This window comes from Engraulis encrasicolus, chromosome 8 (genome assembly GCF_034702125.1).
Source record: "Engraulis encrasicolus isolate BLACKSEA-1 chromosome 8, IST_EnEncr_1.0, whole genome shotgun sequence".
NCBI lineage: Eukaryota > Metazoa > Chordata > Actinopteri > Clupeiformes > Engraulidae > Engraulis > Engraulis encrasicolus.
Window position 1 is genome coordinate 24,751,552 of NC_085864.1, and position 23,505 is coordinate 24,775,056.

The following is a 23,505-nucleotide window of genomic DNA, read 5'->3' on the forward strand; positions in this document are numbered from 1 at the left end:
TTTTCCTGCGGTGTGACATGCCTATGCTATGTGTTGATGCAGGACACATTTTCCCAAAAATGGCAAAAATAAGGTGAAATTCCACAGACCACTAAGTGCTTTATTTTTTTCTATTTTTTTCCAATTTTTATCCATCATTTTTTTCAGGAATTTGAAAAACTTTTTTTTTTTTTGTGTTACGCCCTTAAACGTCAACCACCCATGTATGGTAAATACATGTGCAATGTTGTGTGTAATATATTTGTGTCTTCTTCTGTATTTATGGATGAATGCTACTGGACACCTTAATTCCTCTGGATTAATAAATTATACTCTACCCTACTCTCTACAAGGATGATTACTCCTCATTGAGACACTTTCGTGTCACATGCGAAATGAAATGGCACAATGAAATGAATGGCCAGTGTTGAAAAGGTGTGCAGAAGAAAGGTGTGTGTGTGTGTGTGTGTGTGTGTGTGTGTGTGTGTGTGTGTGTGTGTGTGTGTGTGTGTGTGTGTGTGTGTGTGTGTGTTCAGTCTAGTACTAAGAGGAGTTTAACCCATTTAAGTCTAGGCCATTTTTGGGAAAATGTGCCCTCTCCCTATTAAAACCTAAATATCTAAGCTTCTGAAGCACACAAAAACATGAAATAAGTTGCATTTTTTAAGCTAAAACCATTTTGCACGAGAATGTGTTCATTCAGCTCTAACATACCCACATTTTTGATAGAACGGCTCAAATCACAAGAACCTTAATGCAGCGTATATGTCGCTCCAGGACACAACGGGTTAATAAACAAATGGCATGAGGAAAGAAACGCAGCCTCTATGTTCTTGCACTGACGAAACAGTCACCTGCCAGATCTCAATCCTCTGAACCATCCATGGGTGCGATTGGTGTTTGAGAATCTTATGGGCCCTATCTATAGATTTTACTCTCTTGAGATGACCTTCATGGCAGGCAGAGGAGCATTAATACAGCGCTTCAAAGAAGGCGCTATACTCTTTGTACTGCATTGTGTTCAAGCACTGCCATTGAACAAAGACCAATCACAATGCAGGAGATTTAACTACTTTGAATCTTTGCAAATCAGGCAGGGTTTTGGTCAGAGTGTTGGCCTAGGCACTGACATGGTTTGAAAAACAACGGGTTGTTCCCATCAACAATTTTCCGATGTCTCATTGATCGGGGCCAGACTAAATATTCACATTTAATCTCACATTTAGTCAGGGTTGCCAGGCTAAGGTCAGGCATGAAGACTTTCTAATACCCTGAAGCCATAAGACTGCTTAATAGGCTACTGTAGTGCTATTATGTAGGATATGGACTTGGTGTTTATAAATATGTAAGGGATGGGGAACTTGTGATCTTATTGATTTTCTAATTTATTAATAATGGGAACTCTGTGTGTGTGTGTGTGTGTGTGTGTGTGTGTGTGTGTGTGTGTGTGTGTGTGTGTGTGTGTGTGAGAGAGAGAGAGAGAGAGAGAGAGAGAGAGAGAGAGAGAGAGAGAGAGAGAGAGAGAGAGAGAGAGAGAGAGAGTGTGTCTGTGGGTGTGTCTGTTTGCTTAACAAAGGGACAGTATTTAAAACTAATGCAAAATATCCAAGATTATAGCCATAAGGTTTTGGGCTGTCTAGAATGTTCAGTGCTTGTTTGTTTAATGTTTTAATGAATTTTAAAGTTGTGGCATTAGCTGATGTCCGACTGGTTAAACAGTAAGACATAGCCTATGTGGCATGATTGTTGCATTAAATAGCTGATTCATTCCTGATAGCTGAATTATTCCTATTGTAGCCTAATTGTTAGTCTAATTATAGGGCCTAATAGTAGGCTAATAATAATAACAGCAACAACACAATAATAACAACATACAGAAAGACATAGTAGCCTATATGATGTATGATGATGCATTATTATTATTATTATTATTATTATTATTATTATTATTATTATTATTATTATTACTTAGTCTAATTATGTATAAATATATGTATAAATGATACTCTAGAGACTCTACTCTATCTATTAATTATTTGCCCCAGACTGCATCCAAGGCCAATGGATTTTGGAATCTGGACAGATCTTGTTTATAGGCCTACTGGATATTGTGACGTCATCGCGACATTATTTTCACAAAATATGCCGCCATGGAAACAAGGTAACATTCTACTTTGCACACACACATTCTTGGACTGAGATTTTGGAAAGCGTTTTGAATTGAGATTTAGCGACACTGATTTATTCAGATATGTATCTTTTAAGACATCTGTTTGACTGAATGGTGAGTAAAATATCTTAAAGTGATCTATTTGAAATGTGAACAAAAATCTTTCTTTCAATGTGTGTATCATATCGTTTTCACGAAGTTCAAAACTTAAACTAGGCCTAGCTGAAAGTAGGGAGTTGAAATGGCGACGCGGGAAATGGGGGCTGGGCAGCACCAGAGGCTGAACTCTGTAGCCCAGGGGTGTGGAACCTTTTTCATTCAAGGGGCCACTTCTAAATCCTCCGAGGGCCGTAGGCTACTATGAACACAAACCATTTCCCCCTGCACTTTAGGTATAGGCTATATTGAAGGCAGTCACATTTTAAATAGACCCCACCTTCTCTAGGTCCCCTGAATATTTTCATAGCCTATTAGAAATGTAGGCCTATTCTCTAAGATTACTTTTCAAAATATGTCATAGCCTATTTCATGTGAAGCTGCATAACGCTAAAATTATACCGGGGGCCAGATAAAACAGCATCAAGGATCGCAAATGGCCCTCGAGACATAGGTTCCATCACTGCTGTAGCCCATGATCTCTTTCCCGGGCGCCATTCAGAAAAAAACGTCACTCGCAGCAAACGCAGATTTCAGTACCACGCACGTGGACAGCTTCGGGTACATCGTTGAAGGTGTAAGCTCGCGTCACTCGGAGCAAACGCATATTTCAGCACCACGCACGTGAAGCGCTCCTGTCACTCAGTTTAGGTGTAGGCTCGAACGTGGACAGCTCCCCGCAAGAGTAACGTGGTGTCGGAATGGAGGTATTATTGTGGAGGTGTGTCGGAATGGCAGTAGGCCTATGTGGGAATGGCGGTTGCCACCCGTTTAGTTGACGTTTGTCGGAAGTGCCTTTGGCCAGGAAAGCTGTCTACAAAAATTAATCCCCATAGCTTTAGCCTACACACTCAGAACACTCATTCCTCAAAGAACTCACATAAATAACACACACAAACACACACACACACACACACACACACACACACACACACACACACACACACACACGCACCTCCAAGCCTTCAGTCAAGACACTTCTCTAGTATGGCAACATATTAGACAACAACGTTTTTTGAATCTTTGAATTCTATTTGATGGGCTAATGTACTGTGTTGTTAATCAATATCACTTCATTCGCTGAATTTCTTTCAACAGGTAGGTAACCTGTTACCTTTGTGGTGGTGGGTGACCGTGATCAAAACAGTTGCCTACTACCGCTTGATTGGAAAGGGTTCACTCTGCTGGGGCCCAGCCAAAACGGCTGAAAGACATGAGGAAACGAACCAAAAGACGGCGTAAAACGCCTTCATCGGTAACTGTGCGCATGAACCCCTACACGCTACCCTCTCTTCAAGTGATGGGAGGCCTTAGGATGAAACGGACAAATGCCCAAGAAGTACAAGGGCCACCAGAGGAGACCTACAATGGCCAGGGTCAAGGCGACGCCTCCCGCAGATGTCCCACACACTAAGAAAGAATGTGTTGTTTTCTTGCACATTTAATGTGTTGAAAGCCAAATAACAAATGTTGTGTCAATTTCTGCTAAGAATGTGTTGCATGGTTCGTCTTCTACAACACAGAAATAATGTGTTAATATCAAGGCCAATCACACGACGCTGCGGCATTCGAATCGCCACTTTTTTTTTTTTTAATTCCCCCTCCCGCGGCCAAGTTCATTACGACGACACATCTCAATCTCAACGACACATTGCACTGGCAGCAATTGTGCTGCAGGAATCTCACCGTTAAATGGACTGGTAAGTGGGTGATTTTCTGTGATTATATTTCAGTATCAGACAAAAGATGTTAATATGTGTTCAATAAGATATGAATTAGACTGAAGCCGACCCCTCACAGGTAACTTTTACCTCAGTATCCCGCACCACACACAGTGATTGATATTGGCGGTCAGACCAATGCAAATTAGCCTGCTAATGGTAGCTTGTTAAGGTCATCAACTAGTAGGAGATGGTTTCCTGACGAGATATTCCTGACGGAGAGTCGGAATTCGAGCTAAGTATGGGATGTAGGTTTGTTTTTGGTTAACGTTTATTTGCAATTCGCGTCGAAATGCCACATGAGAACAACAACGCTAATGTTAACCAGGGGTATCGACAAAGGACGAGTTTGTCCCAGGTCCGCCCAAAGCGGTCAACGACCCTGACGTTAACGACTATGCTAATGTGCTAGCTGCTAGCTAACTAGCTAATTCCAGCCTGAATACAAGGCTTTGATCCCAAGCCTGAATAAAATTATATATTTTTCTTTAAAAATGAAGGATATGTTGGAACGAATGTTAGACAGCCCTTAATATTCCGACCTGTTATAGATTTTCTTTCATGTTCATGTGTTTGCTTGTGAACGTTGGTCATAATTCAGATACCGAGTTCTGTCCACGTTCTTTTTTCGGTTGAGAAAGATGAGCTCATTAGCAAGGTCATTTGGAATTCGTGGGTGACATTGACGTTAGCCTCAAAACGTTGGCTACAGCTACACAGTATGCAGCATTATCAACTTTGCTAGGTTGTTCAGCAAACCCAAACTGCCGTCAGTTTACAAGTAGGATCGTAAATCTTCTCGCACCTCAAGTGATTAGTGAGCTACATTTTATTGCGAAATTTTGTCAAGGTATTAGCATAGTTTTAGCTTGCTGACCCCAGCCATCAAGTTGTGTAGGCTTGCTACAGAAGGTTGCTCATACATCTGCAACACTCACGCAGTTTTGATTAAGCCTAAGCTGTCGTCGTTACAATCGGTTGAAAGTGGCAGTATTGCCGTGCGTGAGCTAACTGTAAAATGGGTCAAGTTCAGGTTTTGGAAGCACCCAAACGTGTAGTCTATCTACTACACGGACTGCTTTCCCCTCCACCACCACTGTACTACGAACGAAACGCTCGCTACAACACATTTTTAAGCTGATGAAGATGGCGAATCCATGTTGCTCGTATTTGTTTAATTTACTATGGTTCTTTTTGGCAACAATATTATTTAATTGGCTCTAATGCAACAAGTCATCTGCGTTTAGATTCTGCTTGCAATTAATGGTCAAATGCTCATAAATATACTAAAGGGACACTGCAGGAAATGGTCAAAAAGGGTACTGCAACTATGCTGCTTATGGAAATTGGGCTGCCTATTGCCAAATTTGATCTTTACATTAAAGTTTAGTAAGTATTAAACAAATATTTTCTAGTATGGTCCAAGTGCAGTCATTTTTGGAGCTAAAAATGGCTATGTTTGGAAATTCAAAATGGCGGACCATGGAGAAGATCCCCCTTTTCATGTATGTAAAGTGCTATTTTTCCAGTCATAATGAATACTTAGAATTTGATGCTGGTGATGAGCATTCATGAAAAAGGTAACATTAGTGAATGGGCAGCATGAATTCTGGAAATAAACAACAACAAATCTCACAGTGTTCCTTTAAGAAAATGTATTAAATAAATGATTTTTTGGTCAAAAGTGAAAGCCCTAGTGTGTGTACAGCATGTATTGTATTCTGGTACTGCATTGCATTTAAAATAAATGCAGACATATGTTACATAATCACATTGTTGCCATAATCTGTGTACCCTGTAGACATTTTTAAATGCCTATATTTATTTGTTCCCCTTCTTGTCTGTTTCTCTATCTTCTCCAGTGAAAATGGATCTACAGGAAAACGTCCCTAGCCAGCTGCAGAACCCTGGACCAGCAGTCAAGAATGTGCTTGTGTCTTTATACTTAGATGGGACAGAGAAATGCAAAAAAGTTTTTTCAGTTTCCAGTGCTTTCGCGCTTTTACAAGCCTGTCACTCTGAGTTTTCTCACCCAGTGGAATTACATAGACTTCTACACTACAACAGTGACTTCAAAGACTACATTGACTGTGACAGTAGCATAGATTTTAAGGATTATGACAGATTCCAAGTATGGGTTTCGACTGTGGTCCATTTGGATTTGGTGGAGTGTGTAGCACCACACACTGAGAGTGAAAATGTGAGTATTTTGAGGGATGTCATATGATGGCTATTTTTGAAACATTTACTTGGATCAGGAATCAATAGCATTTTCCTTAATATATATATTTATGACACAGGATGGGGTCAACTAATGAATATAATGATGCCAGTAAGCAATCATGCCGTTATAGTGGCATTGTTTGCCATGAATAGAACAGACTCTTAACCGTGTTAACACTGGAGATTTGTTGTTCAAATAGCAGTGACATTTTTCCTGCGGTTACGAGTTTTGACTGGTTATCTTTTAATGAACACAACTGCCCATTCTAACCAACTAACTTGAGAGGCATGTTTATGCTTTTGTCTTATAGGAAGATCGGACTGCTGCTTCACTCAAGTCTCTTCTTGAAAAGAAGGCTCAGGACATCCTTAAAGAATATGAGCAGACTGGAACACTATCCACCAGTACCAGAAGAAAGCTTGTGAACATAAGTGTCAGTGACCTAGTCGAGAAACATGGATTGTAAGTTTTAGATATTCATTGTTTTTGATGTCGACCCATTTTTTTTTTGTTCTTTTTAAATGTCTATTCAAGTGAAAGTATAAAAATGAAATTGGATCATCTGTATGGCGTGTAAATTATGTCCAGTGGTGATGGACTTGTCATTTGCTTTGTTTTACAGTTATCCCTCTGGACCAGAGAAACTGCGTTTGGCAAAATCATTGACAACGCTCTTCCCGTCGCTCAAAGTGATGGTCTGTGGAGATGGTGAAGGATTTGTAAGTAAAACATTAAACAAAACAAAACAGATTCACTCTCATTCACAGTAGACATAATAAAGTGAAACTTTGTGTACAGAGATTTCTGTTGACAGGATTCCTGGCAAGAGCAATCATTCCTGAATTTCTTCATGTATGACAGTCTCTGTGTATTTGTCGCTATCCGTGTTAACTTGTAATTGTTCTAGATAAAGACATTCTTGAATTGTAGAAGCAAGAGCCATATACTGCTTTGCACGTGGAACAGTATGTTGCTTGATAAAAAGGAAGAAAGGAGTCGCACACTGGAGCTGGATGCAAAATCAAAAACTGTATTAAACAAAGCCGAAAAAAGTAAATAAAACCGACAGACAGGGGACAAACGTTTCGGGTCTAGCCCTTCATCAGCGTGCCCAGTTTGGTTTCTTCCTTTTTATCATACTGCTCTTGAAATTACGCACCGAGCGATACACACAGGATAAGACATTGGCGTGGACGCCACCCCACCATTACTATACAGTATGTTGCTTCCCTGTTTCCATGAAACAAGAGCACTGTTTTTACTAAGGCTCACACAGTATCCTGTAGTACTGTGGTGTTCGCTGGTATCATCCGTCCAGTCTGCATCGCTGTAGGCTTCTATGCTAAGATTTTCACATTATTTCTCCTGAAAGTTAACACGGATTTCGTGTCCTTAACATATGTGTCCAGGAGCACGGAATTTTTGGAGATCAGGCTGGCTCACCACAAAACTCAGATCAAGCCTAGTGCAGATTTGCTCACAACCTCTCTCTGTACATCCTGATGTCTGTCATTTTAACAGCATTATAATTTTATTCAAACTTCTTCTCATAAGGAGTTTCTATAACCCTATATGCCGACATTTCGAAACCCTGGCAAATTCTGTTAGTGTACTTCTCGTGATGTCTTAATACATCCATCAGAAAAATCAAAATAATTTCCAATAACATTTTGAGTTGCGCCAAACCCTTCATCTTGAATTACTTTGCAAGCATCCCCTTACACTCGGGTGTACCAAAATTAATATCTTTGTACATTCACATGTTGAGTATCGATTGGGTTCTTGCGCCCTCTTGTTTCAATCAGTAACCCAAAGATATTTTAACACTTCTTTTTCTTTCTTTTGTTATAGGAACATTTCTATGATCCTTTGTCACATACAGGATTTCTAGAAATGAGGCTACGGAATGTCCGACGAAACCTAGAAGAGGGCCAGCGACGCTACCACAAGAGAAAATTTGGATGTAATTCTGCATTGGCTCAACCATCTACCCTGCAGCCATCTACAGTGCAGCCATTAGATGATGAAGACCTTAGTGAATGGATGTCGATCATCAAAAGGATGAAACCATCATCAGAGAACATGGCACCAATAAAGACAGCAATGGAAAAAACGTTCAGCCATCGCCGAAATTGGATCAGCACCAAGTCTCCAACTACCCTCGTTTTATTGACATCCCAAGTCTGGTGAGTCTTTTCCTTATTGATACTTCTTTTCCCCCTGTTCTTTGCTTTTCATCTAAACCAAGCTTGATTGGAACAACATCTTGTGTGAACAACATCTATGAGTTTAGTTGTAAAGGAACAGTCCACCCTTTTTTGTTTTTCACATATTAACAGCATTTCCAAGTGTTACACATGAATATGCATACCATTTTCCTATTAGTGTGTTCTGTACATATTTTCAGTACTCAAGTATTAGCCTAGTTTAGTATAATCACTGGAAGTGATTGGGTTCCATAGCATCAAGCCTCAAAAGATAACTGGACAGAATTGAATAGCCGTTTTGCACTCTGGTGAATTTTACATTCATTTTCAAGTGGTTTATAAGTACATTTGCTGATGTTCATTTGGAACCCATAGACTTCCATTGATATGCTAAAAACAGCTGTACTGCCAAACTAGGCATTACAAAGTTACCTTACATTACATACATTACATTACATTATAAAGCATCTGCCAATGTAATTACATTGTAAGGGTCTTAGAAGAGGGGATGTAATGATACTGTGTGAAGACAACAAGATGGGCTATAGAATTAAAGTTGTGTTTCCTATGTTTTCCCGTATCAGCTGGATGCAGAGTTTCTGAAAATGTTCGAGGGGAAAGCAGAGTTGTTCATTCGGAGGTGGGAGCCGTCATTCATCCCCAAACTGAGGAAGGTTGCTGCTCTGGAGAAGGGAGTGGTGTCCTCCTTACTTGATCAGGAAGGAGAACAGAATGATGGTAAACAATCTTCTTTTTTTCAACACTTTGCCTCCACTTCTTGTGTACATGTATATGTGTGGGTGGGGGATATGGGGGCTAATGTGTGTACTACTTTGGTCAGGGGTAACTTAACTTGCCTTGAAAAATTTAATGAATAGTTTGGTTTATATGTGATTGTTGAAGGAAATTGGAAATAAGCCTGTGGCTACAAATACTATGGTACTTTCTATTGGACTATTGTATTTCATGATACAGTCAATCCGGAAAGTATTCACAGCGCTTTACTTTTTTCACATTTTATTATCTTACAGCCTTATTCCAAAACTGTCAAGACAACTTGCTTTTCACATGGTCATAATGGAATAATTTGTGTATGACTTTGACGTCAGAGATTCATTTGTAGCATTTGGAATAAGGCTGTAAGATAATAAAATGTGAAAAAAGTGAAGCGTGGTGAATACTTTCCGGATTGACTGTAAGTGTCTGTCCTATACAAACTTAACTAAACCTCTCTCATATTTCTCTTTTTGCTCATGTCGTTCAAATAGATGAGGTATGCTACAGTGCATTAAAGATTCTGACTCACCTACTGCCACCAACTGCGTCAGGACGGGGATCAGCCTCAACACGATGCAGTGTGAAGTCGGCCATTTCATTCCTGATCAACTTTGTTCCGGTATGTAGTATAAGTGAACCATGAAGGAACATAATGAATATGCTCCAGGTTAGAATGGTGTGTATAATGAAGGCGTACTCTGTATTTCAGCATGGGACAAGCATCTCCTCCCTTTGCACGTATGATGAGCGATCGTCAAGGACGCAGCCAGAGCTTGTCTGCATTGGTCATCTGAAGAGCCCAGCACGACAGTTCGTCATTGTTGCCAGAAATGATGGAGTCACAATTCCACTACATGATGACAGCTTAACCTGTGCTTTGGATAAGCTCTTCAAGTTCTTCTGGGTATGCAATGTTGCTTATCCTGCTCAGATTGCGTCAGTGTTCATCTTTTTTGAGCACATTTATGACTTGCCAGTGTCAAAGACTGTTAGACGACCCAAAGTTTTGGAACTCCTGGGAAAAGTCCAGGCTTTGGCTTAAAAACTGTCAGTATGTACATTTGCCCTGTATGCAAACTGCCAGTTCCTGGTGAGACCAGGAAACTTCGGTGGCATCTCCGTGTAGTGCATTGTTTATCTGATAGTCAGAACTATACGCTTGTCTGCAGTCAAAATGGCTGTCAGCGTACGTATCATAATCTTAATTCATTGTCAAAACATCTATCAAGAGAGCATTTATCTTTTCACACAAGCGATTTGTCCGACCACACTTCAGCTCGCACAACAAGAAATGACATTGAAGCAGATCTGATATCAGACACTACAGTATCTAATGGAGCCACGGAGTATGCCACAAATACAGACACATGCAGAGGCCCTTCACTGACAAGTTATGCAGCCACCTTTGTTGCTCAGATGTACTCTGCCGCAAATACAACTTTAAGTGATGTACAAAGGAGTGTAACTTGCACTAAAGAACTGTTGGACAGAACAACATATAGCCTTCAACAATCTACAATCTCATTGTTGAGAGCATTGTCAATATCAGAGGACAATGAGGGTGTTGTGTCATTGATGAAAAAATTTGAAAGTGCTCGAAATGTTTTTGATGATTTGGATAATCCATACAAAATGACTAAATATTTTGAGAGTCAATACTCACTCGCAAAGCCAACAGAAGTCTTCCTGGGCCATAGAGCTGACACTACTAGAAGAGGTGGGTTAGTCAAACAATCACTAACAGCTAATACTTTTCAGTATATTTCCATCCTTGAGACACTGAAATTAATTTTCTGTAATGAGCGAATGCAGTCCTTATATGGGGACTCTCATAAGAGTACTGATGGAAAGATGCGCGACTACTGCGATGGCGCTCACTTTGCCAAACACGTCTTATACAACAAGCATCCAAATGCCCTTCAGATACAGTTGTATTTTGATGATCTGGAAACCACAAATCCTCTGGGCTCGAAAACCAAAATCCATAAAATGGGCGCAGTTTATTTCTCTCTACGAAACTTGCCACCCAAGTTCAATTCAAGCCTTGATAACATTCATCTCTGCCTTTTGTTCAATTCAATTGACAGAGAAACATATGGTTTTTGTAAGATATTTGAACCCCTTTTAGAGGATATAAGATTTTTAGAATGCCATGGTTTAGAACTTGAGATGAAAGGAGAGATGCATCTGTTGTATGGAACTGTGTGCCTGTTTACCGGTGACAATCTAGCATGTCACTCATTGTGTGGATATTTGGAAAGCTTTTCTGCAAATAAGTTTTGCCATTTTTGCCTTGTTGATAAAAACATGTCTCAAGTACTTTTTGATGAAGATGAGTTTGAAAAACGAAACAAAGAAAATTACCAACAGCACGTAGCTTTAAACGAAGGGTCTATGACCGGAATCAAACAAGATTCGTGTTTAAATAGTTTGGAGTATTTCCATGTGACAGAGAATGTGTGTGTTGATATAATGCACGATGTCCTAGAGGGCGTTGCACCTTTAGAAGTAAAACTTTTACTCAGACAGTACATTTATGAGGAGAAACTATTGTCCTTGGAACAGCTCAATGACAGAATGATGAGCTTTGATTATGGGTATTCAAATGACAAGAACAAGCCCAGTGTCATCCTAAATTTGAAGACATCTGAGACTGCTGTCAGACAAACAGCCGCACAAATGTGGTGTTTATTACAGATCTTACCTTTCCTTCTTGGTGACTTGGTTAATCCAGGTAGTCTACACTGGCAACTATTCATATTGTTGCGTGAAATATGCAACATAATCTTTGCTCCTACTGTTAGCACAGGTCTTGCTGTATATTTAAAACAGCTCATCATAGACCATCATAAACTGTTCAAAGAACTGTATCCAGGGAAAAACCTAATCCCAAAACACCATTTTATGGTGCATTATCCGAGAATGCTGGTTCAATTCGGCCCTTTATCTAGGCTTTGGTGCATGAGGTTTGAAGCGAAGCACAACCCACTCAAGAGGCAGGCACATGTTGTTTGTAATTTCAAAAATGTTTCAAAGACTCTGGCGTACAAAAACCAGGTTCAGCAAATGCATTGTTGGCGGTTTGGCCAGCCACTTGATAATCAAATGTGTGTTCCAAATGCGTTTCCAGTTATTCTGAGATCATTACCAAAAAGTGATCAACTTATTGACATTCTCAGGTTAAAGCTAGATCACTTGTCAGAGACAATGAGTATCTCTCATACTGTTAGTGTGTGGGGACAGACGTACAGAACAGGGACTCTGGTAGTAATCGAAAAGAAATGTAATGAGCTAGTGTTTGGAGAAATTGTTCACCTCTTCCCTCAGGTAGACAATGGGACCCTTCTAGCATTTGTGAATGTTGTGCATGTTGATTTTTTTGATGATCATTTCTATGCATTCTGTGTTGAAAAAAGTGAAGACTTCAATGTTGTGAAAATTCCTGATGATTTGTTAGACTTCCGCCCTATTGACTTTCAGAAGCCTTTCCAAGGAAACAAAGTATATGTTTGTCCTCGATATGAAGTCATTTAAGTTCCTTTGAATGACAAACCTTTTAAAAAGTTTCAATTTTTAAAGTAAGCCATAAATTGAGTCATTGGCTAGTTATTTTTTCCCAGTGTCATCTGGCATGCTTTGTACAATGAGTTTTTATGAACTTTTATACATTTTATGAATGTTTCTTCTGTGACTTTATATAATTAATGGTGATTATATATAAAAAATAAAAATACCAAAATAATCACATTTCAACGTCTCTTCATCTTTATGCATATTAAATTAAATATTATGCACACTGGGTTGACACATAATAGTGTTGGGTAGCTGGAATTCTGTGCACACTAATGTGTAAGAGCATTTTAACATTTAACACACATAACTGTGTTAAATTACTCATTATTACACATCCTTGTGTCACAAGATTGACACAACTTGTGTGTCAGTATATTTACACATCAATTGTGTCCCCATTAACACAACTTGATTTGTCCCAAACAGAACTCACTGATGTGTTGAAATTCAACACATGTTGTGGTGTTTTTAACACATTCATGTTTAGTGTGCATGCTGTGCCCAGCGCTGTCCATTCAACATCAGGAGATGGCTGCCTTCTTCAGGCTATTTGGTGAGGAAAATCAACACAGTATTGTTTGACTGTTGATGAGTTGAGTTACTTTTTTCTTGTTATTAAATAGTTGGATATTTCTTTGCCAGATGATTATTTCATTCAGGCTTTCCTGTGGATGGATTCTTGCTGTAAAATCACAGACAAGGTAATAATTGATCTTGAAGTTACCTGAAGTAAATTCAGTCAGTAAGCATATTGTACTTAACCACACAAAAGTTCTTCTTATTGTCATGCTGTCTTTCCCTTTCTGTGCAGTATTTGCTGGCAATGACATTTGTCTACTTCAGAAGAGCCTGTTTCAGCATAGTTGAATACAACAGGGAAAACTTTTTCATAGCACTGTAAGTACACACATTCATTGATTCATACTGCTTTGTGAAGGAAAATGCTGCATCTACAACTACTTATAAACAGACATTGCAACTGAGAAATGTCCTACTGCTCAGTAAAATATGTTGTTGGTATGGCAGTGTTCATGCTTTTCTATTGTACTTTCATAATCTGTTTGTTTGACTTGTTTTGTTTTGTTTGGTTTTATTTGAAATGTTTCTTTGTTGTTGGCCAAGACAGTAGGGCGTAATATTATTTTTGACTTTAAACTGTTTTCTACACATTTAAATGTGCTATACTGTACAAATGAAAAATGACTTGACTTCATAAATCTTCAAAACTGTGCTGAAATAAGAGCACTGAGACACTAAAATGCTGTGTCCTAGCATTCACCAGATATTTGTTCTCTGCAGTTACCTGGCCAACAACATGGAGGAAGAAGAGGATAGCGAGTATGAGATCTTCCCCTGGGCGCTGGGCGAGAACTGGAGGGAGCAGTCCCCCGCTTTCCTGCAGCAGAGGGACAGGCTGTGGGCTCGCATGGACTACAGGGCAGCCGTCAGTCGCCAGTGTTGTGAAGAGGTGATGAGCATCGTGCCGTCCCACTTCATCTGGCAGCGTGTGCGTGCGGAGCACCACAGCGGGGCCCAGCGTGTCTACCCTGACCAAGTCCAGGTGGAGCCCCGCGGACCCACGGCCAGTCTCCCCCAACCCTGCTCCCTCTGCGCTGAATATGCCGTCCTCAACGCCTCCTCAACGTCCCCCGCAGCCGCAGGGGGAGCCATGGCACACGAGGGAGAGCATGACCACACCATGGACACACATGGTGAAGAATTAATATCTCTTTGAATAACATTTCAATGTATGCTCTGATACAAATTTGGTCGCGCAAAAATATTTTACTTTGCCATTTCAGGTCCCTATATTTATTTTTTGCTTGAGTTTATTTGTTTAGTAAATATATCTTTTTGTAACAAAAACTATTGAAATATTCTTTGTTTTACACTTGAGTTTAGTTTTTCAACCAGGTAATGGGATAAAATAAGCACGGTTTAAGTATTAAGTTTTCAAAATCGAAAAGTATGCACATTCCAAGTATCTAATTTATCATTTATTATTATAATTCATTATATAATTATTGTTGTTACTTGCTTATTATATATTACGTATATTGTTTTTTGTGACCCCAAACATTTCAAACTCAGTGTCTTGTTTGACTGTCAAGAATTCTGTGTGTGGGGTTCAACGTTCTCTCACCATTCACTTGGTTTGGTGAGGGTCATCTGTGTGCAGTGGAAAATGTGTGAATCTCTTGGCAGTGTTACATATGTGTATGTGTGCTCTGTTAACATCTGCATGTAGACATAGAACCATCCCCAATAATGAAGAGGCTGATGATACAGACAAATCCTGTGTGCTGTTGGCAGCTGTTTGATGTTCTGAAAGACGTCTGGTCTCATGCAATATGCAATAGATATATCTTTCCCGTTCCTCCAATGTGGTGAAAAAGTCCCACTCGACTGACGATGAAACGGGTTTAATTGTATTCAATTTGAAACGTGATTACAGACATCGTTACTGGATGCCAGAGTGGCGATCTGGATGCGGTGCTGGAGATAATGGCTCATTTGAGACAGCTGGAGCAGGAGTGGGAGGAGCTGGAGAAGAAGAGGGAGAAGGAGAGGGAGAAGGAGCTGGAGGATATCAAGGATCTGTTAAGACAGCTGGAGCAAGAGTGGGAAGAGGTGGAGAAGGAGGAGACCCAGGCGCTGCTGGTGGTGAGACATATTTTCGTTATCTTTTCTTTGGCTGTGACAGTTTATGTCAATATTCTGTTTGTGTACAGCAGCATGCAGAATATGGTATATGGTAGATATGCAAACATATCTCACATTACCGTGTGTGCTTTCTTCTTCAGAGTATTGAACATGTGGCTGAGCCAGTCATTGAGTCAGAGATGGACAAGATCAAGAAAGATGGCAGGAAGAAGGCAGAGAAAGTGAAGAAGAGCCGTACTGGATTTTGGACGCGTTTCCGGCGTATTCTGTGCTGTGCCTCGGCATCAGAGGAGGAGGAGAATTGAGCAATTAAAAAATTAAGCTCTTTGGCAATTACAAGTGTGTAATGTCCATGTGGCTTTGTGTATATAGGCCAAACAAAAAGAAACTTGAAATTAAGACTAGCCGAACACCAATGCTTCCATTAGGAATAACAACATGGAGTATGCGATTGCCAGACATTATAGAGACAGAAATCATGGCTCTGCTTCCATATTGAGATTTGTAGGGATAGAGAGAGTTATGCCTAATCCAAGAGGATGGGATATAATAAAACAACTGCTAAAAAGGGAAGCATATTGGATCCACACTCTAAATACTGTTGAACCGTATGGATTGAATGAGAATCAGGATTTGAGTGTTTTCTTGTGAATTGACGTATGAATGATGTAACTCTATGGTATTTATCTTGCCATTTTGCACTTAATACTAAAAATGATTTGCACTGTCATTTTAGATGTTGACAAATTGAAAAGCTTGGGGGACTGTGCTGTTTTATTAATAGTAGAGCGGCTACAAGGCCAATTTGGCTTGAATCGTGCAAATTATGCATGAAACTTGGCAGGTATGTGCTTAAGACCAATACAATCAAATCTACCTGATTGGCCACTTGAAATGGCGGCCATTTTCCAAGATGGCCGCCAAAAAGGACTCCAGAAATGGATTTATTGCATAGAATTGACCTAGAAATTTATGATAAAAGCATGAAAATCAACATGTATGTGTTTAAGACATATACGATCAAATCTACCTGATTGGCCACTTCAAATGGCGGCCATTTTCCAAGATGGCTGCCAAAAAAGACCCCAGAAATGGATTTATTGCATAGAATTGACCTAGAAAATTATGATACAAGCATGAAATTCAACATGTATGTGCTTAAGATCAATATGATCAAATCTACCTGATTGGCCACTTGAAATGGCGGCCATTTACCAAGATGGCTGCCAAAAAAGACACCAGAAATTGATTTATTGCATAGAATTGACCTAGAAAATTATGATACAAGCATGAAATTCAACATGTATGTGCTTAAGATCAATACGATCAAATCTACCAGATTGGCCACTTGAAATGGTGGCCATTTTCCAAGATGGCCGCCAAAAGGACCCAGACATTGATTTATTGCATAGAATTGACCTAGCAAATTATGATACAAGCATGAAAGCACATGTGCTTAAGACCAGTGCAATCAAATTTACCCAATTAGTCACTTGAAATGGCGGCCATTTTCTAAGATGGCTGCCAAAAAACTAAAAGACCCTAGAAAATGATTTATTGCACAGAATTGTCCAAGCAATTTATGATGAAATTCAGCTTGTATGTGATTAAGACCAATAGGCCTACAATCAAGTCTACTTTATTTGCTACTTAAAATGCTGGCCATTTTCCAAGATGGCGGCCAAAAAGACCCTAGAAATTAGCAAATTTCATATGTGCAAATTGCAAATTTGGTGGAAATAATTGTTCACTCTCCTTAAATATGTTAGCATGGATGATGAAGTGACAGATATTAAAAATGTTCTGCAATGACACATAAGCCACTCACAGTATGACACACAAATAGCATGGTGATGACATGCTAATGCCAGTTCTTAATTTAATATCAATGGAGGCAGTGTCCTCCCTCCCCCCGAAGGTTATGAGATGCTAATAATACAATGACACTGCGGTAATAATGTGTCAATAACGGCAATTCGTGGTTCTCTCGATATTGCTGTTAAAAAAAAGGTACACCAGAAACAAGCATTGTCATGAATTTAGTTTATTTGCTCTGGACTTGACATTGACATGTTTGATTTAGCTATCACATAATGGCTTTGGCTTGTCAGCCTGGAACATTCAAAGATAAGAGCCTCCTCCCAGAGACTGTGGAACATTCTGTGGAACGCAACTTCTCTAGTCAGTTGCGCCCTCTACCCGAGGGTGAGAAGGCTGATCGTGTCAAGGCCACCTGGATCCTCCCCTCTCCTAATAGGACGCATTACCGCAGAAATACACCAGTGGCGATCTGAGCGAGGCGAGCGACGGAAGTAATTCACTTTGTATTGAGTCGCGCGACAAAAGCGATTCTGGAGACTAGAGCGATTTGCGCGACGAGCGCGACAGTTTGAAGTTGAAATCTTTTCAACTTTCTATGACGCGGTTCGGCGACAAGCCGCGACAGCCAATGACTGTATAGAGGTCAGTGACCACAGCCAATGGGAATGCTTGAATGCTTTGCCTTCTGCCTGTACGGACATACTCTAGTCTCCTCAATCGCTCGCTGCTGCACTCTGTCGCTTGAATCGCATCGCGCCTGGTCTATTCGCGCGGTTACACGTGTCTCCCTTGGGTCGGTCATCCCTTACAGTGTGTGTCTCATTCGTTCAGCAGGAGCGCGAGTGTCAATTGTGCTGCCTGGAGTGCTGTCCCTGGGTAGGGCGACCGTGGTTAGCTAGACCATACTCCTCCAATGAAGTATCTCAGGCCCCTGCTCGACCAGGATGCATGATCGAGGGGAAGTTTATCTTTGATGTCCCCCTTGGACTTTGGGAACCATAGTGTGTGCCCTCAAACGGGTATCTATCGGGGCTGGCTTGGCCAGCTCGCTGTGGTGGTGGTTGCTACTAGGTTCTCCGTCTGCAACTTGGACCTACGGCCCTGCTCGAGAATGGTCTTTTCTGCCAGCACGGTTGCACCTGCGGATGTTTAGTACTGAACATGCTGGAAATGCCCCCTTGTGCCAAGGCCTGGTTTGCCATTGGGGAATACCACTTGGTATTGGGGGCCTCGCTACACCTCTGTGGGCTCCACCTGCACATCGGTTACACCCAGACGGGTGGTTTCCGTGCCCTGGGTTCCCTCCACTGCGTGCTCTCCGTGGTATTGGATGTCCGGACGCTGCCTTTGTGTGCCTGGTACCTAGCCTCTCTTCTTCGGGTTCGGAACGAAGACCCTGGGCCCTTGGGCGGCTGTTGCGTCTCGGGCTGCGCGTTGGGTGAGCATGACGTTTATCACTGCTGATGGACGCTGCCTCTTCGCCTTCAACAGCTCTGCATCGGCAGGAGAACGGTCTGTGCCCCGGCCAAGCTTTTGTTTGCGCATTCTAGGTAAAGTCAACTCAATCTGGAGTTTTTCAATACCCATAGTGGGATGTCCAGTGTTTCGACAAAAAGAGAACTATAGGTTACCGAGGGTATCTCTGGTTCTCTGAGGGAGATGAACGAGACATCTCACTAGATTGCTACACTCACCCACAAGCTCAAAGGTTAGTTGCCTCAGATTGAAGCTCAGAGCCCAGCGCACCTGGGCTTTGTCCCCGAGGGGGCGGGATCCCCAGCTGTGCAGCTCATTGGCCTGACGGTATGGTTGAAAGCAAGTTTTGGCAAATGGTCGCGGCCATAGTGAGATGTCTGGTTCATATGCCTCAGAGAGCCGGGGTTACCCTCGGTAGACTATAGTTCTGTGCCTTTTTGCTTGATTGTGTTTCCTTCTATGATGAAATCATTGGAAATTCAAACAGTGAATGTTAACATTGATTTGGGCCACATCTGCTAGATTAATTGCAATTAATGAAGTTCTAGTGTCTTCTTTGATGGCCATCTTTAAAAATGGCTACCATACATGTTCAAGTTGCAAATGAGTGGATTTGATTATAGGCCTATTGCTCTTAAGCACAAACACACAAAATTACATACTTGTATCATCATTTTTTTTGCTCACCTCTGGGCTAAATTCAGCCTTTTTGTGGCCATATTATAAAATGGCTCCCATTTCAAGTGGCGAGTCAGGAAGATTTGATTGTATTGGTTTTTTTGCACATTCATGCCAAAATTGATACTTGTATAATAACTTGCTTGATCAATCCTGTGCAACAAATCCATTTCTATGGTATTTTTTGGCGGCCATCTTGGAAAATCGCAGTCATTTAAACTGGAAAATTACTTAAAATGTATTGTGTTGGTCTTAAGCACATAACTGCCACATTTCTTGGTTGTGCTCGTATCATAATTTCCTTTCTCAATTCTGTGCAACAAATCCATTTTTAGAGTTTTTCATGGTGGCCATTTTGGAAAATGGCCACCATTGCAAATGGCAAATCAGACAGATTTGATCGTATTGGTCTTAAGCACATACATGTTGAATTTCATGCTTGTATCATACTTTTCTAGGTCAATTTTATGCAATAAATCACTTTCTGGGGTCTTTTTTGGTGGCCATCTTGGAAAATGGCCACCATTTCAAGTGGCCAATCAGGTAGATTTGACCGTATTGGTCTTAAGCATATACATGTTGAGTTTCATGCCTGTATCATCTTTTTCTAGGTCAATTCTATGCAATAAATCTATTTCTGGGGTCCTTTTTGACGGCCATCTTAGAAAATGGCCGCCATTTAAAGTGGCCAATCAGGTAGATTTGATCGTATTGGTCTTGAGCACATATATGTTGAATTTCATACTTGTATCGTCATTTTCAAGGTCAATTACATGCAATAAATCAATTTCTGGTGTCTTTTTTGGCGGCCATCTTGGAAAATGGCCACCATTTCAAGTGGCCAATTAGGTAGATCTGATCATATTGTTCTTGAGCACATACATGTTGAATTTCATGCTTGTATTATACATTTCTAGGTCAATTCTATGCAATAAATCCATTTCTGGGGTCTTTTTTGGCGGCCATCTTGGAAAATGGCTGCCATTTCAAATGGCCAATCAGGTAGATTTGATCGTATGGGTCTTGAGCTCATACTTGCCGAATTTCACGCTTGTATCATAATTTGCACGATTTTTCCTGTAGCCGCTCTACTATAACGGTCATTTACTGGTATTAGGAAGCATTATTTTGACTAATGTTGTGATACCTTAACTTAATGATATTGAATTTTTACCCTAATGATAAAGTGTTGAATGGAATTTGTACTATACTTTTCATGTTGGGATGCCCCTGCTTACTGGACAATTGTAAAATGCATTTACCTGTACGGACTGATGAACCTACGCACCTGTATGAATGGGGGTGGTGAATATGCACAGACTGGTAGCAACTAATCATGTGATCATGTGATACCTTATTTGTACACCTGGGTAATGGGGGTTGGTAAAGAGCGAACCTGAAGACGCACTGGGCGAAACACGTTGTTCGCTACAAAAAATAAAGAGAAAAAAAGAACAGTATCCAGTGTGCGGTGTTGAATGAACTTTTCATATTGACAATTAAGCCCCGTTGTTGACCAGAGACGTATTGCCTAGTAATCAAGGAGGACACTATATGACAGATTACCATCATGGACATTATTTTATCACAATCAGGATGAACTTTGACATTTCTATTAGCCTATATTATTATTATGCATAGTTCTCTACTCCAAATATCAAGAATACTTCATGGCACAGAGACTTCCATCATAGACATTCATTTCATTTCAATCATGATGAAGTCAGTTCTATTCCTATTATCATGCATTATCATTATGAGAGACACCTATTATGGTCATTATTTAATGAAAATCATGATTATTTTAATTATTAAATTGTTATTTTATTATTATTATTCACTGGCTTTCTCCCAAATCTGTTGAGCTCCACCCACATATTCATCAAGTTATATTTCAAATTTTTTTTAAATTGCTGAATAGAACAATCAACAGAGCAATTCGAATTATTTTGCTACAGGTTCAAAACTAAAGTAAAAGTTAACATTATGCACATTTTTATTGAATAATAATATCTGAACACTGCAATTACAGAGTTCTTTTCCTACAAGAAACACTGAAGTGAAAGGGAACATAAAGAGTACAGTTTTTAAAGAAATGTATTGTCTGGAGGTCATCTGAAACACTAGCCTGGGTCTACCCATACATCCTTTGATGTTGCACAAAAAGTCGTGACAGCCAGGTACGAACGTGTGTATGTGCGCAAGCATCCATCTTTGTATTTGCTTATTTATTTATGCAGTTGGCAGTTGATATTCTACTGTCGACTCGTCAATAATCTGGAAATTTTTTCAGACGTTTTCTGCTTTCTGTGAAGCAGTATTATTCCGTTGCCAAGCATGCCCTCTAAGTTTTACTAAGTTACATTACATTACATTACATTACATTGCATTTGGCAGACGCTTTATAACCAAAGCGACTTTCAGAAGAGGACATAATCAAGCCAACATCACAAGCAAATACAAAGTGCACAGGAGATATACAGAACAACAAGTGCAATTACAAAGAGGGGTTAGTTTTTTTTTTTTTTTTTTTTTTTTTTTTTAATAATAAAGAGGAAATAACGAGAACACACACACACACACACACACACTCACAAACTAAACTAAACTAAACATCATGTCAGGATTCTGCCCTGGGGCAAGGCCAGTTCAATCATTAGTCTAGTAGATTCTCTCGAAAGAGGAATGTCTTAAGTTGTTTCTTGAAGGCTGCAAGAGAGGTGCTTAGTCTTGCTGCCTCTGGGAGACTGTTCCACCACTTGGGAACCACAACGGAGAACAATCTTGACTGGGAGTACCTAGAGCGACTGGATGGCAGAGCCAGCCGGCTTGTGCTGGATGAGCGCAGATCTCTTCCAGTAACATAAGGCGTTAGTAGGTCCTTCAGATAACCCTGTGATGGTTTTGTAGGCAAGGGGTCAATGCCTTGTGCTTGATCCGGGCGGCGATCGGTAACCAGTGCAACTCAATAAATAGAGGAGTAACATGGGTCCTTTTGGGTTGATTGAATATCAACCGTGCCGCCGCATTCTGGATCATCTGCAGAGGCTTTAGCGCACAAGCAGGTAGACCTGTCATGAGTGAGTTGCAGTAGTCAACGCGGGACAGGACCGTGGCCTGGACCAGTCGTTGAAGTAAAAACCCAAACCAGCTTCTGAGAAGTAAACCCTTACATATAGAAGTTGAATTTAAGATCTAGACTAGTGGTTCTAGTCCACCTTTATCGTCAGTTAATCTATGATACATAGGCCTACATTGCCAAACTCATCTTCACATGCATGGGCATCTATTTATCGTCTTTTGCTTAAAGGGTAGCCCAAATGTGATGTTTTGTGAACCAAAACAAAAAAGGTTCCTTACTCTCTAATAAAGAATCATTATTGTATGTCTATGATGGGAGAGCACAGAGCCTTCTGTAGGCTACTAATGGCTGCGGCCAGCAGGGAAGAGAAGCGTACAGTAGCCTACAATGCTCCAGCTGCATCCAATTCCTCTGTGTCAAATCATGGGCCGTGCAGGCTACTGTATCCCAACTCTGCACATTTTAATTGGACTGCGTTCAGCCAGGTTGCCATCTCCCCACTCTTGTTTCTTGTCAGTGGGACAGAGTCGCCGGGCATTAATAAGGCAGGCGAAACAAGCCTTTCAAGAGAATTTAAAAGAGCAGAGGTCGGTAATTAAGACTGCGGTGTGGCATGCACGGAGAAGAACAATGTGTGCGGAACACCTTGGCTCCTTTGGCCCATGTGTCTTATTCAAACAGCACAGCTATAAAGCCCTTTTAATGAAAGATACGGTTTCAAACAAAGGCCCCCTCACCCAAGCGCCATATGACCACAGTGTAGGCCAGACCACAAGCTACATTATGGGCTGATAAAAGGAGCTGTATATTGCCAGAAAATATGACTGCATTCTAGCATGTCAATGCAGATGTATAGTTTTTCATTTCATATACAGCCTATATGTATGCCCATAAATTAAATTGTAATGATGATTGAAAGATTAAGGGGAGATACTGTCATTCATAACACTGCCTACTTAATCTGATCCGTTGTAAGC

At 40.5% G+C, this 23,505-nt stretch overlaps 1 protein-coding gene and 1 pseudogene across 3 annotated transcripts; both read left to right on the forward strand.

Annotated features, from left to right (window-relative positions):
- Positions 1–2,124: 2,124 nt before the first annotated feature.
- On the forward strand, positions 2,125–15,804 carry LOC134454332 (speedy protein A-like). 3 transcript variants are annotated; one of them, XM_063205287.1, is made up of 8 exons: positions 2,125–2,140; positions 3,404–3,709; positions 13,299–13,360; positions 13,450–13,508; positions 13,619–13,704; positions 14,107–14,519; positions 15,263–15,471; positions 15,612–15,804. In XM_063205287.1, exons 2-8 carry the CDS (start codon positions 3,519–3,521, stop codon positions 15,774–15,776), a joined length of 1,185 nt encoding a protein of 394 aa, XP_063061357.1. In that variant the 5' UTR covers positions 2,125–2,140; positions 3,404–3,518; the 3' UTR covers positions 15,777–15,804. The 3 variants fall into 3 exon arrangements, with proteins under 3 accessions (XP_063061357.1, XP_063061356.1, XP_063061359.1); XM_063205286.1 differs by lacking the exon at positions 2,125–2,140 and adding an exon at positions 2,169–2,263; XM_063205289.1 differs by lacking the exon at positions 2,125–2,140 and adding an exon at positions 2,993–3,012.
- Positions 8,051–10,807, forward strand: LOC134454333 (uncharacterized; annotated as a pseudogene).
- Positions 15,805–23,505: the final 7,701 nt, after the last annotated feature.

What these genes read in the sequence shown, in the direction of transcription:
- LOC134454332 (XM_063205287.1), top strand. Translation starts at nt 3,519, where the DNA reads ATGAGGAAACGAACCAAAAGACGGCGTAAAACGCCTTCATCGGTAACT. An exon ending in GACGCCTCCCGCAGATGTCC is followed by an intron (nt 3,710 to 13,298) that starts CACACACTAAGA and finishes ATGTTTAGTGTG; the next exon opens with CATGCTGTGCCCAGCGCTGT. An exon ending in CCACACCATGGACACACATG is followed by an intron (nt 14,520 to 15,262) that starts GTGAAGAATTAA and finishes ACGTGATTACAG; the next exon opens with ACATCGTTACTGGATGCCAG.